General features: G+C 42.2%; 1 protein-coding gene across 1 annotated transcript in view; it reads left to right on the top strand.

The window, feature by feature from the left end:
• Nucleotides 1-18,002, top strand: part of ABLIM2 (actin binding LIM protein family member 2) — a 106,650-nt gene extending 88,648 nt beyond the window's left edge. Inside the window, exons 17-21 of the mRNA XM_066573331.1 lie at nucleotides 2,755-2,813; nucleotides 3,373-3,427; nucleotides 6,946-6,953; nucleotides 7,149-7,229; nucleotides 14,720-18,002. Coding sequence (XP_066429428.1) covers nucleotides 2,755-2,813; nucleotides 3,373-3,427; nucleotides 6,946-6,953; nucleotides 7,149-7,229; nucleotides 14,720-14,833 — 317 coding nt within the window. The 3' untranslated portion in view covers nucleotides 14,834-18,002. The remainder of the gene's footprint in view (nucleotides 1-2,754; nucleotides 2,814-3,372; nucleotides 3,428-6,945; nucleotides 6,954-7,148; nucleotides 7,230-14,719) is intronic.
• The last annotated feature ends 1,114 nt before the right edge of the window (nucleotides 18,003-19,116 follow it).

The raw sequence follows: 19,116 nt of genomic DNA, 5'->3' as shown, positions 1-19,116 counted from the left end.
AACAGGAGATACCTAGGCTATACCAGCATGCTCCATATCACTATATACAGGTATACATGCTCCATATCACTGTATATAGTGATATGGAGCATGCTGGTGTAACCTGGATATCTCCTGTGCATAATTATATATGTATATGGTATAAGCTACACATTTCATGTATGTAGTGATATCAACCATGCTGATATAAACTGGGCCAGGCTATACCATCATGGTCCATATCACCATATACAGGAGATGTATAGCTTATACCAGCTGAACATACATAAATATATACAGGATGTACCCAGATTAGGGTGGATTCACACCTGCACTGGGGAATTCCGTTTTTCTGCTTTATTTCAGCAGGAAAGTGGAATCCCTGCGGCCGAACTGTCCTGTCTCTGGACGGAACCAAAGAGCACCGGACGGACTCCATTTGTAGTGGCCTGAAGTCTATATATCTAGCCCCTCCATCATAGTCATATATGTCATGTCTTCAGTGTGGATGCACCGTGCAAATTGTCCTGTCATTAGTTATGTGCATTGTATAGCTGCAGCATGTAAGGGGTTAATGACTGAGAGTGGCAGGGATATGTCTGGAAAATGTAACAACTTTGTCTTGTCATGTGAGCATGCAAGTATATATATATCTCACCTTTCACATAATATGTGTGTGTGTGTGTGTGTGAAATGTGAGACAGAAGAGACCATCTTCCTCAACGGTAGAGTGTGGAGTGAGAGTGCCGGCCACATGGGTGTACCTTCAACCTTCATGTGGTAAAGAGATGGAGGCCGAGGAGAGGTATCCTGATGTCCATATTTCCAGGATTCCTACCTAAAGAGTGAATAGAGAAAGGAGTCACCATGAAGTGTCCAAGCTACTAATTTCAAGTCCGTGTCAGTGGAGTGTTCTTCCCACCTCCAGTGTGTCTGTACAGGAGTGGAGCCTTACAGATTACTCAGCCCATAGGCCCGGTGTCATCCTGTGTTCTCCTCCCTGACTGTGCTGAAATAGTTTTCTTCCTGCACTGGTGTGTGAAAGTTACATTTAAAGAAAAGTAAAGTTCCAGTCACTGTCCGTTCCCAGTGATTGAGGTATTCAAAGTTAACTGTGTGTGGACTCTCTTATTTACCCGCTGGATAATCAACGGTGTGAACGAATGGTGGCGTCACGAGTGACAACTTCTTCAGTGCACTGCCCATCTATACAGGTAACCGCTGTCCCAGCGTTGCCTGGAAGATGCCTAGCAGTACCTTGGATGGTTACACACGTCCCTCCGGGGAGGAGTTTGGTAGAGCCACCGTGGCAAGTGCCATCTTTCCCCCGCCAGCTCCTCAGCGTGTGCCTCGTGTCTTGGTTGCTGCAGGACACCAAACATTGATTATAATGGGGTCTGTCCGTTTTTCGCCCAGCTGTTTGGCTTTCAGACGGAAGAAAAAGCGCTGTATGCAGCGCCTTTTCTTCCAGCATTTTGAGCCGGATATGTGACAGAACCTCCAAACAGTGGTTCCGACACAGATGTGAAACCGGGCCTTACACCAGTAATGTGGTTCAAAAATGCAACCAAAACCATGAACACAGCCTAAGGCCACTGTCACACAGTGTCGTCAAAACGCCACGATTTTGATTTTTTGCCACAATTTTACCACCGTCTTTGATGATGAGGTGCATTAAAAAGCCCAGAAACACGTCAAAATAGAGCAGACCGCGCTCAAAATGATGACGTTAGAAATGCCGCTTTCAAACACTAGTCTGCGAGGCCCCATTGAAATCAATGGGAACATTCTACTGCCATGACTGCCGTGTGTAAAATGCCGCAGTAATCATGGTAAAAAGCGCATGTGAGAGAGTGGCCTGAGGCTAATTTCACAGGGGCGAGTATGATATCGGGCCGTGAAACTCAGCCCAATGTCACGCTCGCGAACATGCAATCTTTTTTGTGTTAAAACCACCTTACATCACCCTGGTGAGGTAGCAATACTCGCTGCGGCGGAGGATCACAGAGTGTTTCCCATTGTTTTCATTGGGGGAAACCTTGCATCGCACGTGCGTGCACCTTGTATGATGCTGTGCTGACCCCATTCAAAAGAATGGGCGATACGAGGCATTCCAAGGGAGCGCCCAAAGATAGGACATGCCACGATATTTTCCTGCACCACGATGCAAGAAAAAAAATCACTCGTGTATGTCCCCATTCAAAAGTATGGTTTATATCCATGTGAGATTTGTGCGTCTCGGAACGCAAAAATTTCACACGTTTTTTTTTTGGCTGTGTGAAAGTGGACTAAGGGGCTAAAACAAATTTTCACATAGTCCAGGAAATTAGTGATTTTTAGAAAGCTCACGCCAAAGGTCTAGTTCATGTACGTAAATCTGTTTTGCAGCTGTATGCAGGATGGTTTAGATTGTGGTACAGGTAGAGATGGAGGAAGGGTAAGCCCAGCTGAACTTTTGCACTCGGGCCCCTGAGCCTTTAGTTACACTCATAAATGTATATATTTTACTTGTAATACCATGCCTAACCACATGGTGCGCTGTTAAGATGAAGTATCTCCATACTAAATACAAAGCATGAACCACTTTTTCAAGCAGTGTTAGCACAGTACTCTAAAATGCCATCTAGGAATATATAGACTGGTCTGGACTGCTTTCTTTAGATTTTTTTTTTAATTTGTCAATGCACATAGAATATAGGCAATTACACCATGACTGTTGTTATGTATCCATTTTACATGACTCGATAACTTGTTTCTTTGTGTTTTGGTATGTAGGATTACCTTACTCCAAGTCTGCATCCTTACCTGGGTATGGTAAAAACGGACTAAATCGGGTAAGTGCAGAATGCTAATTCAATCTTTTCAGTTCAGTTCATACCGTTATGCCAGGTTACGCTAGTCATATGATTCCTTTCCATCCTCCTTCTTCCACGTAGACCGTGACCGTGCTATGACTACATATCAGCTTCAGCTTTTACAGGTTGAATCGGGGAACCCTAAGTTGTTCTACAGCTCAATAGGCTCTAATGTACAGACACAGATTGTCGGAGAGGCACCACATGGTGGTGTGTAACACAAGTTGCAGGCGCCATCTTGTGATGTGAACCTTCATTGTAAATAATGTATAGATAATACATTTATACTGTATAATGTGCAGAAGAACAATGCAGCATATAATTCATATCACAAATGCAGATGCACAGCCATTACTAGAGAGAACCATTCCCATCAGCAGTCGTTCATAATGGAACATTTCTCCAGTCTGTTCCCTCGATATTCAGTTTAGCATTATGCCTTCATTGGCAATAAATGACATTAGGCCTACAGTACATTAGAATTAAATGATATTACAATTAATTTCCATCTTTATAGATATTCTGTTTCTTTCTGCAGGCTGCCAACTTTGGTCAGTACCATTTGGAGAATGATTCCAGCTGGGGCATGAAAGGTACAGGATTACCCAATTCAGAATGTATTCTTTCTATGTAGACATTCCTGACATATGTGTTTATATATATATATATATATGGGGTGTACTGCAGAACTCAATAAACTGTTAACATGAAGTGGTCTTCATAAAGCAGACAACAACTTTGACTTAAAGGGAACCTGTTAGCTTGAACATGCAGTCCATCATGTTATAGAGCAAGAGGAGATGAGCAGATTGATATATAGTTTTATGGGGGAAAATTCTGTATAACTTGTATTTTACTCATTTAAACGTCTGCAGATTCTGAGTTTAGCGGTCCAGTGGGCGGAGCTATCAGTGACAGCTGTCTGATGATACCGCCCACTGGACCACTAAGCTCAAACGGTGCAGAGGTTTAAATGTGTAAAATGCAAGTTATACAGAATCTTTCACCATAAAACTGTATATCAATCTTCTCAGCTCCTCCTGCTCTGTAATATGTTGTCTATAGTTTGGACAGCATATTCAAGCTGACAGATTCCCTTTAGGTACAACCTGAAAAAGTACTTGAAACGGCAACCAAACCTCTGTCTTACCACATGTCCTTAGCTCTTAACGTTCTTCTTAGCTCTGTAATAATGTCTTGTTGTATATGCATACAGTGCAGAATGAGAACATCTTTTCACTAAGTAACATAAATATCATCTGAAAGGAACATAAACTAGCATTTGTCATCAACAAATATTGTGCAAAATGTCCTCCTGCTTGTGTGGGCGATGTGCCTATTGTTTCGGTTATACCATGAGCACAGATAATAACAAAGGTTAATAACGTAGGTGTGAGATAATGTAGCATGTGTATTGACATCATGAGTCATGGACGGATCACTAGAAATTACCATAAAATTAAAAAATATATATTTGCAGCAAACTTTAATTGGTCCCTGACTTTTTTAAACATCTTTTGCTTATATGATGACTAGCAAAAGTGCAAATTACATTATTACCCTAAAATGACTTTTTGTGGGGAAAAATCCCTCTAAAGTGCTGTCCACTCTTGTTCTCCCTTCCTTTTAATTTGCGGTCCACTATCTGCTGTCAAGTGATGCCCATCTTGAGTAACAGAGATAATCAGATGGAGAACAGGAAGTAAGGGAAAGGGATAACTCATGCTGTCCATAGAAGTCTATAAAAAGTAGAGGGGAGGGGGGAGGAGGAAGAAGAGAGACTCACATACAGATATGCTGCTAGAGTTAATGGTGAGTTATTTACTGTTATTTAATAATACCTGCACTGCTCAGTACTTCTCTAAAGTCCTTCGCGATGATGTTATTACTCTGTGTATTTTCTGTGTGGAATCTGACATGGATTCTGCACCATTCTGCCATATGAACTATGCTGCAGATATTTCCGCTCACAGACGTTGAGATTAGAGATGAGCGAGCATACTCGTCCGAGCTTGATGCTCGTTCGAGTATTAGGGTGCTCGAGATGCTCGTTACTCGAGACGAGCACCACGCGGTACTCGTCTCGATTAAACGAGCACTGACCATTAAATTCAATGGAGCCGGCAATACAGCCGGCTCCATTGAAAGCAATGGCCTGCCGGCGAGCGCGGGATGAATTGTCGGGAAGGGCTTAAATATATAAGCCCTTCCTTGCAATTCATACAGAAATGTGTAAAAAAAAAAAATATATATATACTCACCTTGTCCCGGCAGAACGATGTTAGCCCATTGAATTCAATGGAGCCGGCAATACAGCCGGCTCCATTAAAAGCAATGGGCTTCCGGCGATCGCGGGATGAATTGTCGGGAAGGGGTTAAATATATAAGCCCTTCCCTGCAATTCATCCAGAAATGTGTAAAAAAATATATATATATACTCACCTGGTCCCGGCAGACGGAGTTCAGCGCGGCCAGCGGCAGTCCTCCTGAACTGCTCTGAACAGCTGTGAGTAGTATTCAGCAGCCGGGGATTTAAAATCCCCGCCTGCTGAATGAGCTGCCTCTAATTGGTCACAGCCTGACCAATCAGAGGCAGATTCCACTCACACACCCATTCATGAATTTATGAATGGGTGTGTGACTGCTGCCTCTGATTGGCTCAGCGGGACCAATCAGATGAGAGGCAGCAGTCACTCACCCATTCATAAATTCATGAATGGGTGTGTGAGTGGAATCTGCCTCTGATTGGTCAGGCTGTGACCAATTAGAGGCAGCTCATTCAGCAGGCGGGGATTTTAAATCCCCGGCTGCTGAATACTACTCACAGCTGTTCAGAGCAGTTCAGGAGGACTGCCGCTGGCCGCGCTGAACTCCGTCTGCCGGGACCAGGTGAGTATATATATATTTTTTATTTTTACACATTTCTGGATGAATTGCAGGGAAGGGCTTATATATTTAACCCCTTCCCGACAATTCATCCCGCGATCGACGGTAGCCCATTGCTTTCAATGGAGCCAGCTGTATTGCCGGCTCCATTGAATTCAATGGGCTAACATCGTTCTTCTCTGCCACAGCTGTAACAGCTGTGGCAAAGGAGAACGATCTTTATGCTGACAGTGCGGGGGGGGGGGGCACTCTTGCCACTATTGTGGCTTAATAGTGGGACCTGGGAACTTGAGATGCAGCCCAACATGTAGCCCCTCGCCTGCCCTATCCGTTGCTGTGTCGTTCCCATCACTTTCTTGAATTTCCCAGGTTTTCACAAATGGAAACCTTAGCGAGCATCGGCGATATACAAAAATGCTCGAGTCGCCCATTGACTTCAATGGGGTTCGTTACTCGAAACGAACTCTCGAGCATCACTGAAAGTTCAACTCGAGTAACGAGCACCCGAGCATTTTGGTGCTCGCTCATCTCTAGTTAAGATCCCTTTCACTTCAGTAGGAGAGATCTGAACAACCAAACTGGTTCCCTGCACTATGGATGGTGATTTGACAGTTCTGGCCATCCGCAGCTCTTTCTAATCAGCTGATTGGTGGGGACTCCTAGTGGCGAACCCCCGATAATCTGCTATTGGTGATTTATCCTTATGCTAGGTCAGCAATAATTTTCTCCTGTAAAGCCCCTTTAACAGGAGCTGTATACAACTCTATGCGGTGAGCGGCTCCAAAGAGCAGGAAAAAGCTTGGACTTTGTGTCGTAAAGGAGAAATAGCTCAGTATCATGCCCTTCCTTCCACGAGACACATAGCAGTTGTATAGTCTGCCTCAATGGAAGATACACCAGTGTCTAGGAAAGCTGAATGGCATCTATTATGGTGACGAAAATAGCTGTCCTCATTGCTCCTCATTCAGCTTTCTAAGAGTCCTGGTTGGCAAATCCACTTTATTGCGAAACAATTCCAGAACGGGGAAGGATACTATTTCTACGCAGATTTTCACAGTCTTGGTGATGACTTTGTGGGAGTTGTGGTGGTCAATCTATTGGTTTCTAGAAAGATCGTCTATTACTTCCAGTCTAGTAGTGATGTCCACCATTTTTACCACTTCTTAGAATACAATTACAGAGCTGAGTTTATAACACCATTAAGTTTCCTGTGTTTTCTCCACAGAGTACAAGGTAAGAGTCGTGAGGCCAGACCTAATGGATGCCACCTATTCTCCTCTCTCGCATAAGGTTAAACTGTCTATGCCTTTCTTATGGTCTTACCATTGTATGTGACTTTATGGATTCAAGTACAGTATCTAAATTTCTTGTTGTCTGAAGACACAGGTAACACATGGCTGAGCTCTCTCCTCTGTTTCTCCATCCTAGGTCTATCCCTATGAAATGCTGATTGTAACAAACCAAGTGCGGGTGAAGCTCCCCAAAGATGTAGACCGAACCAGATTGGAGGTAAAGCAGTTCTTTGTGCTCATGTTCATGGTACTAGTGACCCTTTCTTTTCAGCAACAGCGCCGCTCTTATTCATGGGCTGTTCTTGGTAGTGCAACTCACCAATCACTTTTCTAATCTCAGGCAACGCAAGTGGTAATATCACTATGTTATGAGCATAGGGTGTGAGTTTTTCGGTGTAGGATTACTATAGCTCTAGAGGATTGTGGATTTTTGCAAATACTTAAAGGGCTTTTCCTTGCTTTTTTAATTGATGGCCTTTCCATCAGTAGTTGATGGATGTCAGTCCTCTATTCAAGACCCCCATCCATCGACTTATCCTCTGGCCTGCTGCACTAGCAGAAGGCTAGATGCCATCATCAGTGGTCAGAGGAGGAAGTGGGAGCACCAGATTCACTCCCATTTAAATCAATGGGCGTGCTATGCTGCTCTTACACTTACTGCTCACGACAGGATGTGACATCCCGACAATGGTCCTGAGCAGGAAGTCTAAGAGCAGCATAGTGCTCCCATTGATTTCAATAGGAGTGAAGCTGGTGCTCCGACTTCCTCCTCTGACCACTGATGACAACCCCTAGCCCACTGCACTGGCAGGGAGCTAGAAGATCAGTTGATGGATGGGGGTTCCAAGCAGCGGACCCCAGTCCATCAACTATTGATGACCTATTCAGGGCATAGGTCGTCAGTTCAAAAAACCTGGAATACCCCTTTAGAGCGCCTCTTTGGTTTTACATAAGCCGTTTTACACTAGCTGAGTAATGCATAGTTAATGTATTTGGAACCCCCTTTTCACTTACTGTGCCTCAGCCCTGCCAATACTCTGGCCCCTTTTCTGTCATCTAGGATGGCGCAGCTCTTCAGACTACCTGATGCACCCTGTGTAATGGTAGTGCAAGACACTTTCTGTTGCTCTAGGATCATCCACCCCCATACTTCCTGCCATGTTTTCCTACAGATAATAGCTGATGGATGGGGATTCCAGTAGGCGAACAACCCCTTTAAGTAGATTAGGATGTTTTAGAAATAAATGATTAGTGTATTGCAAGACTTTCAACCAGAGGACAACCCAGATCTCTGACGTTTTTGTAAATTTCTCAAATTTTCTATTAACCCTTTAATGATTTTAAATTGTTTACCCCTCTGCACTTGGTTTAGCCTTGTGAGTCTTTTTCCTGACCGCTCACATATTGTATGCATTTTTTTTATTCACTTTCACTCTATTTCTCTCTATCTAATCTATCTACACAGCCCGAATTCCCAAAAAGTTGGGACGCTGTGTAAAATGTAAAGAAAGAAAGTTTACAATGATTTGGAAATCTCATATAGCCACATCTTATTTACAATAGAACACGCATCAGAAGTTCAAAGGGAGACCTTTTTCAATTTAATTTTTAAAAATTAACTCATTAAGAAATTGAAATGTTGAAATATAACCTTTTGTAATTTAGTTTTTCTCATTTTTTACACCTTGACACTTTATTTCACACATTTAAACTTAGGAATGAAAGGAATCAAGCAGCGGGAAGGCAACGGCTGGTTCACACGGGGTGGAATTACCCGCAAAATTTCTATCAATTCTATCGTCGTCTCCGCTGCATAACTCACCCCCTCTCAATGAGGGAGTAAATTCCGCACAGAAATTCGCGATGAAACCCGCTTCAAAACCTGCACCAAATGGTGCGGGTTTGGAGGCAGGCATTTTAGGGCTGATCTGCAGCAGGATGTTCACTGTGGACATTCCGCTGGCAATTCCGTCTCATGTAAATCCAGCCAAAAGAAGCAAATGATTCAACCCCCATTGCTAATTACGTTTATTTGCCAAATTTACAAACTTTTAGCTGTTTGCAGAAAAACAATCAAACAAGAACAATTTAAATAGCTCAACAAAACCAATATAACAAGTGGTTTATCCATAGTTAACACAAAATGCCACAAGCGCTGCGGAATAAGTGGGCGCTATACAAATAAAGATTATTATTATTATTACATTTAATAACTACTGCAGTCTCAGAACTATTCAACCTCCTTAATAGAATCTCTCATAAGAGCACACATTTGCAAATCAGGTGTTGTCTCAAGCACACCCGATGCAAGTAATCAAGGGCCTCATTAGTTGCATCAGATGTCCTTGAGATAAAATATATCAAATTCCTGGACTGCTAGGGCTTTATTGACTATGACGTTTGATTGCATGTTAAAATATGGCTAAGTCAAAAGAGTGGTCCTGAAAGTTAAAAGAAGAGATCATTGCCTGGCACAAATAAGGAACGAGATACAAAAATCTAGCAAAGGCACTGAATGTTCCTAAAGATACAGTTGGAAGCATAGTTAACAAGTTTAAATTTAGAGGAAAACTGACAATACTACCTGCACATGGCAGGAAGAAGCAGCTATCACTGGTTGCCACCAGATTCCTGAGGAGGCAGGTGGTCAAAAACTCTCAAGTGACTGCAAAAGACCTGCAGCTATTTTGAGTGGCTACAGGCACTGGGGTTTCCATTTGTATAGTAAGGTGCATACTAAATGATGAAGGTCTTCATGCTTTAACTCCAAAATGTACACCTCTACTGACCCAAAAGCGTGAGGGTTACAAACTGCTTTCCTTTCACTATTGACCCAGCTGTGCATAGGCAAAACAGTAATATACTTTCCCTGCTGCCAGAGTATAGCCCAATGTCCACGGGCAGATCTGATTTGTGGAATCTGCGCATGTCACCCGCGTGGAAAATCCGCAAATCATGCCGCTCATAGGGAAGCATGGGGTGTCCGCACATGAATTACAGCATGCAGATTTGTTTTCCGGGCCTTTTGGTGCAGAAAACAAATCACAGCATGCTCCATTTCAGTGCGGTTCCCATACGGATGACTTCCATTGAAGTAAATGGAAACCATCCGTTCCGCGGGAAAGCAGGAGGTTTAAAAGAAAAACTCCACTGTGCTTGTGCAGCGGCGCGCCGGACGGCGCTTCCGCACATATTCGCAGTGAAGAAAATTAGAAGACCAGAACAGGCATGCAGAAGACCTGGAAAGGTAAGCACTGTCCTCGGCAGCAGACAGGGTCGGATTCCGCTGCGGGCTCTCGCATGCGGAATCTGATCCGCTCATGGTCATTGGGCCTTATAATCACTAGGAGGTTTCATTTAGAGAGTAAATTCTCTTTACAAGCATCCTCAGGTTCACCATGCTATTACAGAATTTGGAGGCCTTAGTGACGCGCACAAAACCTGAAAAATCCTATTTTCCCCTTTTGTCCTCTGCATAATATCCCCAGCGTGCCAAGGAACCACTGAGGATTTTGGACATCACTCACAAAGAACCTTGTTTATTCAGATTGGTACTTCTTCCCCTAAATACTTCAATGTGTTCCTCTCCTGATTACTCAGCAAGCGATTTTGCTTTTGCAGCCTCATTTCTTTATTTAAGCCAGGATTATAAAAAAAAAAGAAGACATCTCACCAGTACAGAGAATGTGCGAAAAGCTTGTACATCTGGAGTTCATGAATGGATATATCTCATTATACGATAACAGGGGGACCTTTTGACGGCAGCCGTCCACTTAGGTTAAAAGCGCCATTTTAATCTGAATTTTTGTTTGGGGACATTTGGTTTGTTTTGGACAGATAAGAGACCCCTTGGCTCCTCTTCTTAATAAGACGTGTAGCTACTTAAGAATCCTTCGCTGTGTTGATGTTTATTCAGTGCGGGTTTGGATCTACTTGTCTTAGAGCAGGTGTGGCCTTGGCTTATGCTGTTAAGAAGAGATCAAAGACTCAGGGATGTCCCGGAGTTCAGGGGGATAAATAATAAATACGACCGTCATGTGTGACGGGAACGTTAATGCAGGGTATTTGGTGTGAGGCACTTCATAATGCTGAACACCTGAATCAATATGCAGTCCAGAGATGGGCTATAACGGGATCAGCAGAGGGACTGTGGAAAGCTGGGACCGTGCGGGATATAATATAGTACACCTGCGGAAGCCTAAGGCCTCCATCTGTGATATATCGCTAGATGCCAAGGGTGTACGCACCATAGTGGGAGACCATGCTGCTGTTATCGGGGCCTTAAGGAAAAGTTTGTTTTGGCAGTGGCCACATTGAAGCGGCTGCATGTGACCTTGATACTCTTATAAATGGTAATTTTATGTATATAGTCATCTGAATTAGACATTACATACCCTTACTGAAATTGTAACCTGTCATTGGCAATTAACATATGCCATATCAATGGTAGACCTTTTCCCTATTAATATACTGTGTGGCTTTATATATAGAAAAAAAACCTGACATGCCAAAAATCATGGGATAACAGTATATAAATTGATTATTAAGTAGCTTTACCTCAGGTGATGGCTTGGGAACGATGTGAATGATGTTGAACACTGCTCATAGCAAGGTGGTGTGAATTATCAGAGTTCGAACGAAGCATGATGGTGGATGCCAGGCGGATGGGACTTGTAATTTCTGAAGTTGTGCGGGCATTTAATATTCCTCGATCTACAGTGTCACATGTGTACCAGGAATACATTACAGTGGACAGTGTTGTGGCCGCCCACAGGTACTTAATGATAGTGACTGGCAGCGACTCACTGGAATTGTCCGTGCAAGCAGACAATTATGCAGCAGTACCCCCTGTGTCATGCTTTGCCCCCTTAGACACTGTGCTGTATCAGTTTTACTTCTTGCAGGCTTTGGAAGTAGTACAATCTGGAATGTGTCCCTCAGACCAGAAAACGTTGTGCACTCTTGCTTTGATACATTGTATATAAGGGTATGGCAAAATGTTGCCTTTAGCAGTGGCTCTTGGCTACTGGTGAATGAGAGGGGAACACAAACATTTTATTACTATAAACAGATGGATTTGTAGATTAATTCCTGAGTGTTATGTACAATCTGGATGCAAAAACACCTTGTCCAGATTGGACTAATTTGCTGTCCTAAAAGGAAAGATATACACACAATATACTAACACAGAAAACAAAATATTTATAACAAAACCAAAAATTAGGGTGAGATTTCCTGTTTCCAAAATTTACAAATGCAATAAGACCCTACCTAAAAGCGGAGCACTGGCCCTGATGAGGGCAACCCCATGTTAGTATCTGTGGTGACCCTGACTCTCCCCAGTTGGAAACAGAGATAAAGTTTGCTACAGTAAATGGCACTATATGCGGAATAGATGTTAAACAAGCATGCAGTGAACCAGATGAAATGCCAATGCAGAAATAAAAATAAGTCAAGAGATAGATATTATAACGCCCAAATATCCTTACCACCAAAGAGACTTAACTGATAGCGGAACAGGACAGGAGCTGCCAACTAGAAGTATAACCAGCGTCCTTAATGAGGAGGAGCTGGAATAAATGTGTACAGATAAGCACTGATTGGCCAGCTAGGATACACCTCCCAGCCAACCCATCCCTCTTCACACCAGCAGAGAAGTGCTCATGTCAGCATCCAAATCTGGAAAGACACTGAACATAGGGGCAGGGCTGACGCCATGACATCACCCTGGTCCTGATGTGCTGTGGTCAGCGAGCCCTGACACTGAGATTTGTACAATACCAATGTATTCTTTTGTTCTGCATGACTAGCACAATTGTACCCTAGAAATTGCTTTGTTTGTGGTAAAAAAAAATCTAATTCACATTGGAGGTCTCAGATCTTTTGCAAACATCTCGACAGCCAGACGATTCTTGCAATTTAAAATAATCACTTTATAAAGTAAGATGCAAGAAGCTACTGAGACAGGCATGTCCTCCTGAAGATGGCCAAGACGCTTCCCTGGGTTCTATCACTTTTAATCACCGCTCTTCAACTGTTAACTTTGCAGCTCTCATGATACCGTGAGGAGAGTGATTGCTCCATGTACCTCAGTATTTACCTAAAGTCCTAATGACCAATTAAATCCTGTTCTTCAGAATTGACCTAAGCTCTCCTCGTTTCATGGGATACAAGGAATATTTGCCAAACTTTTGTTTTAAAGGAAATAAAGACCATACGATGTGGTTACTTTTGCAAGTATGATCTCACCGCAGCAGCATTCCCCACATAGTAATACGTTATACATGTTCAGTGAGTTTTCCATACAATACTTGTTCTGGGTTATGCTGCCAGTAATGAGCATCCAAATCCACCCACACAATTTCTGGACTTAATACCCAAAACCCAACCTACATTATTACAGTTGTGTGCCCTGAGTGATGAGCAGCAGTCATCATATAGGTTATCTGTTAGGTCCGTATTGTATAAGATACCGTGGACATTGAGCGAGCTCTGCGCTGCCCTAATAATGGAAATGCTCCAGACTGCGAGTGATTTTATAGTGATGCCATACCAGGGAATAGCTCATAATGCAATTCCCTAATATGCTGATAGGGGCTTCAAAGCTGAGCTTCGGTTTAACACACTGTCATTCTGTTTAAATACTTTGCACATTAGGGGGCAGGATAGAACATAACTTTATAGAAAAAAAAATATAAAAAAGGGTGATAGAATTCCTGCATGTGAATGTATTTGTGGCTCCATACTTGTTGAGTTCGTTTATCAACGCCTTAGTGTAACCCATGAATTTCTGCCATAGTGCACCCATTAATGCCAACAATAATGCCCTCAAAGATTACTTTTCACAGTCATATTGCGCCCAACTAATACCAGTCACAGTGCCCACTGGTGTACTAATACGGTACTAGTCACAATGTCCCCATGAAAGCCATGCCACATTACTTGCTGACAGCTCCTTTCATGATCTGTCACTGTGTTTGGAAGGGTATTTTTTCTTCTTGTGGAGCGCTCCGAGAAGATGTGGGAAGACTTATAGGGCAATGTATGCTCCTCAGGGAAATTTGTTATGCAAATAGGACTTGGTACAATGCCTCTACAGCGCCACCTATTGGAAGGCAGCTTCTCTATAAGTCAATGTTATACCTTCTAACAACCCTTAAATCGATGACTGGGAATATAAGCCAAAGCCATAGTCTTCTCCAGAAGGAAAAGGTAGACCATGTACAGACAGAGTGTTTTTCAGGGTTTTTGCTGTATTCTAGGTGCTCGGTACCTTTCCTGACCCATAGCAGGCAGCAAACCCTACTGTACACTGATAAGGTAAAACGTCAGCCTGGACTTGGCTTTTCTTGGCCAAATGAGTTTTTTGCTGGAAGTGCTGAGAGCAGAATTCGGGGTGATCAGCTGATCACTCCAAGCCCCACATCCTGAAAGGGGTTGTCCATTTTACTACTGAAATCACTCGGCTGTCTGTGAAATGCATGGACATTGCTGTTTCTCCAAAGTATGGTATTTTTTTCTGGTGGCTCTGAGCGTCCTGAACGGGGGACGCTCCCCCATTAATTTAGAATTCCCTAATATCAGAATTTGAAAATATGTTTTGCAGACCAAACCCCTTATCTATTGACTTTCACTAGATGGAGGTGATAACATGTAGGCCTAACCAGACTTTTTCTTTGTTTCTTCTGTTTCATGAACACAATAAAGAGACACCTGTCGGCAGAGGAGTTCCAGCGCATCTTTGAGATGACCATCGAGGAGTTTGATCGCTTGGCGTTATGGAAGAGGAATGACATGAAGAAGAAGGCACTGCTTTTCTAGCCTATGCCACCCGCTTAACAGAACTGCCATCTGCAATGTTATCAACTTCTTCACATTCTTCTCCTGGAAGCACGAGGCAAGACTGTTCCACCAGGAGCCAGCCAGTTCTCTCATCATCTTCTAACATGCCAATGTCTGCCAATGTTGCTTTATTTACAGTATTTCTAGCTGCCCTGGAACACTGTAACACCGACCACTGTATGTCAGGGGTACAACAGTATGTCTAGCCCATGTAGCCATAGTTCTCATGAATATCAAGTGACACGAAGGCCAAAGACTCACATGTAAGCCATGTCTGCATTCATTGGTTTATTATGGAGATGAAAGCTTGACTAATCTGATAGCAAAACCTTTCATATGTACCAGAATAAGCCTGTGCTTGCTAAACCCATGTATCCACTAACACTAAGACCGGCGTATTACGTTATTCTCTAATAACCAGGTTTCTTATAGAAGCTATCTCAGGCATCTTTGCAGCCATAATTATACTATTTATTTTATAATCAACGTGGCTTGGAAATTCGCGCAGTTACGTAGGTTTGACTTCTCATTTACTTACATATGTATCCAGTAAAACAACTAGGTCTGATTGAAAAGAGCTACCATATAATCGTACATTGATGACACCATTGTAGGAAACCAATAGTAATAGGGCTGGAAAATCACTAAATTGAAATTCCTTATTTTTAGTTATTAGTTGTCCAATCTCGTCCATAGTGGTTGTGGCTTAGTACCTGCATGACTGCATGGAAGTCGGCATAGGGGGGAGGAAAGAGACGGAGATATATGGGGTTTGATGGAAGAAATGAGAAGGGTGGCAGAGTAAAGTTGGCATTGGGTATCTTAGAGAGTAGAGATTACTTCTCTAGACCTACAACCATTGCATATAAAGTCTACTTGCAGCCCACACACAGTGGATATTTTGTCAAATATTGATGTAGTCACTAAGGAGAGATATATGGATGAGGCTTGAGGCATGTAGTTGCACATTTAATACTACTTATAAAATGGGGAAAGGCAAATCCATAGCTAATGGTAGTGGTGCAGTAGAAATATTGTGGTTTTTGGCCAGATCTGTTCTTCATTGATGAGCAGTAAGATGTTCTATCTATTGTATGACTTTTTGGAGGTTACTTGAGGACTGGGGAAGAGAAATTCTGATCTAGATCTTCTAGTAGTATGAGTGATGAATACCACCCTTCCTTCTTATTTCATCCACACAACCCTACTCTTGTTGGATTACTCTTCATTCAGTCGGTATTTGACTGTATGAGACCAACTGCAGGCTTCTCCATTTGTAATTATGGGAGATACATAACCAGGATAGGCTGAGGAGTTCATGATAGTGCAAGTCAAGCAACTAATGTAGTACATCTAAAAATCCTCTAGGGGGAGTATGATTCTTACGTAAATTCAACAAAGAAATTCCTATTTTGCGTTACAATTTCTAAAGCACTTGGTGCATAAAAAAAAAGAAAAAAAGGTTTTTTTAAAAATTATTTTTACATTTTCTTCCATCTATTATTACTATTTTCCTTATTTTTAACTACGATCTATGTTATAATGCAGTGGTCAACTCTCCAGCTGATGTAAAACTACAACTCCCAGTGTGTGAAGGATGTTATTTGAGGTGGAACATTGCAGTGTTATTATATATATAGCTACGGTATATCTACAGATTGGTAATTAGGTGGTAAAATATGGCCTCGCTGGTTTCTGTGCACATGATATGCTTGAATGACTAGGAAACTGATCATTACTATAAATCATAGTGATAAGATAGGATTGATGATTTGGTAATTATTTAAACACTTTGTGTACACCCAACCGTTCTTTCTCAGTGACTCAAAGGCTGATATGTTTTATCATAGTGTAAACCTTTTGTGCACGGTTCTTCATTTAAAGGGTTGTGCCAAGTTTATCACTTCTGCCCTATCCACAGGTAAGAGATTAGGGACTCAACTACTGGGACTCCATCCGATTATGAGAACGGGGTCCCATGTAACCCCCAGATGAATAGAGCGGCAGTCATGTATGTGCACGCTGCCACTAAGTTGACTTCCACAGGAGATAGTTCCTTGGGAGAAAAAGAATGAATTAACACAGAAGTTGCACCTTTCTTTAGTTCCCTTGATGGTGCCCACCTGCTTGTTTTTTGCTTTTTTCAATTGTATGGCACAGTTGCCAATTGTGTGACCAAAATAATCTGTTGGGTCAGCCCTCTCAGTTTTCTTAACGCCCTTTAATATGGCATGAACAATCCTCCGACTATTTATTTGGCGAACAATTGGGATGTCCAAGAGGGCCAACAATCAGCCAATGATCAAGTGATCACCTGTTCATCAGTTGATTTCCAACAAGCTTAAAAATGATCGCTGATCGTCAGCACATCACCCGGTGTGTCCAGCCGTCTTGTGGAGATGAATGGTCATACTAACAGCTCAAAGCACACGGCACTACTCACAGCTGCCATTCTCAGCCTGTGGAATCCATGAACACCCATCGACATGGTTGTCAACTGGTGTTCTTTTCCATTGGGCTGACCTTTGCTGAAGGACATATAAAGATGTCACGGCCTGTAGAAGTTGAGATCATGGTCGTGTTACAACTTGAGCAGAAGTTAGCAGACCGGACAATCCAAAATAATATTGAAGTTCTAAAGCAGTGTCACTTGCTACGATGCCAAACAATCAGACCGCAGCTGCCATGTATCTCCAGTATAAAGTATCTTTTCTATTTAGAACAATTAAAGATTCTAAAAAACAAAGTATATAAATGTTATTATATAGTAAAGTATAATCTAGATATATAGCGTGATACGAAGTTGTCACATTTTATTTATTAGTATACAGTTGATCTAAAAAAGCCTAAATTAGGATTAAATATAGATATATGTATTTCACGACAAGTTCTGCTTTCTGTTCTTGTGGTGAATAATAAAATATCCCAAATCAAATATTTCCTATTAATATTTAGTTCATTATTTGCTGTATAGCGGAACATGGCTGAGTCTATAAACTATTGTTCCACAGGTGACTAATGCAGGATTGTATTAATTTACTTCATATTTATTCTGTAAAGTAATGTAAATGGTAATTACTTATCTAATATGATGGGGAGAGAAATGATGTGAACAGTATTGAGCTAATGTAAATTTACGTATATTTGTCGTGGCAATGCTGTAAAACACAGCATGCGCTACTTTTGTCAGTTCTTACCTGCTTATTCACAGTTATTGGTGTCATTTTCTATTGGGCAAATACAGATCCGTATTTACCTAGGAGAGAATAAAGCAAATTAATTTAGTAAATACGGGTCAAACAATGATAAAAAATACTCATGACATATGGTTGCAGTGTCATCTGTAACTTGTCTCCGTATTACCGATCTGTATTATGGATGTGTTACATTACGCTCATGTGAAACTGGCCTACAGCTGCTTTGTGCAGGGCTGATCATGATTATCGGTTCAGTCGCATCTGACCTTCGGACATTCTATGGATCAATGTTCTCCACGCATTTCTGTCTTTCACCGCTTCTTTCAGTTCCGCGATTGACATGTTGGCTGTGGCCTTGATTGTGTCTAGCCATCTTGTTCTTTCTCGTCCTGATTTTCTCTTTTCACTGACTTTGCCAAGCATCAGTACTGTTTCCAGTGAGTTAGCACACATCATGTGGCCAAAAAAAAAAGTCGCTGTTTGATGATTTTGCCCACTAGTGATATTTTTGGTTTGACCCGATCTAACACTACCATGTTCGTTGTGGCATTCCAAGGTAACCATACATCGTTATGTGAAAGACGAGTGCATTGACCAGTCTGGTTTTTGTTGCAATGCTAATATCCTTGCTTTTCCATATCTTTTGTAGGGCAGTTACAGTGTATTGTACATACCTACTCACTACTACGGTATGTCCAGGTGACCTCTTGGAAAAAGGGAAACCTGCTGGAAAAGTCTGCTAGTTTCCCATATTTACTCATGAGGACATTGGGGGTTCAGTGATGACAATATGCGAATCTGCACATAGATGCAAATACGCACTGCCTACTGTGCAGGCAGCAAGGAGAATAAGCGACCTGTGCTGCCATCACTGGATTACCAATGGCGTTATAACATCTCTGGAACTACTGTATGGCTGGCACTTAAAGGGGTTGTCTCGCGAAAGCAAGTGGGGTTATACACTTCTGTATGGCCATATTAATGCACTTTGTAATATACATCGTGCATTAAATATGACCCATACAGAAGTTATTCACTTACCTGCTCCGTTGCTAGCGTCCCCGT

This window comes from Eleutherodactylus coqui, chromosome 7 (genome assembly GCF_035609145.1).
Source record: "Eleutherodactylus coqui strain aEleCoq1 chromosome 7, aEleCoq1.hap1, whole genome shotgun sequence".
In the NCBI taxonomy this organism is placed as follows: Eukaryota; Metazoa; Chordata; class Amphibia; order Anura; family Eleutherodactylidae; genus Eleutherodactylus; species Eleutherodactylus coqui.
This window is presented reverse-complemented; position numbering and strand designations above follow the sequence as displayed.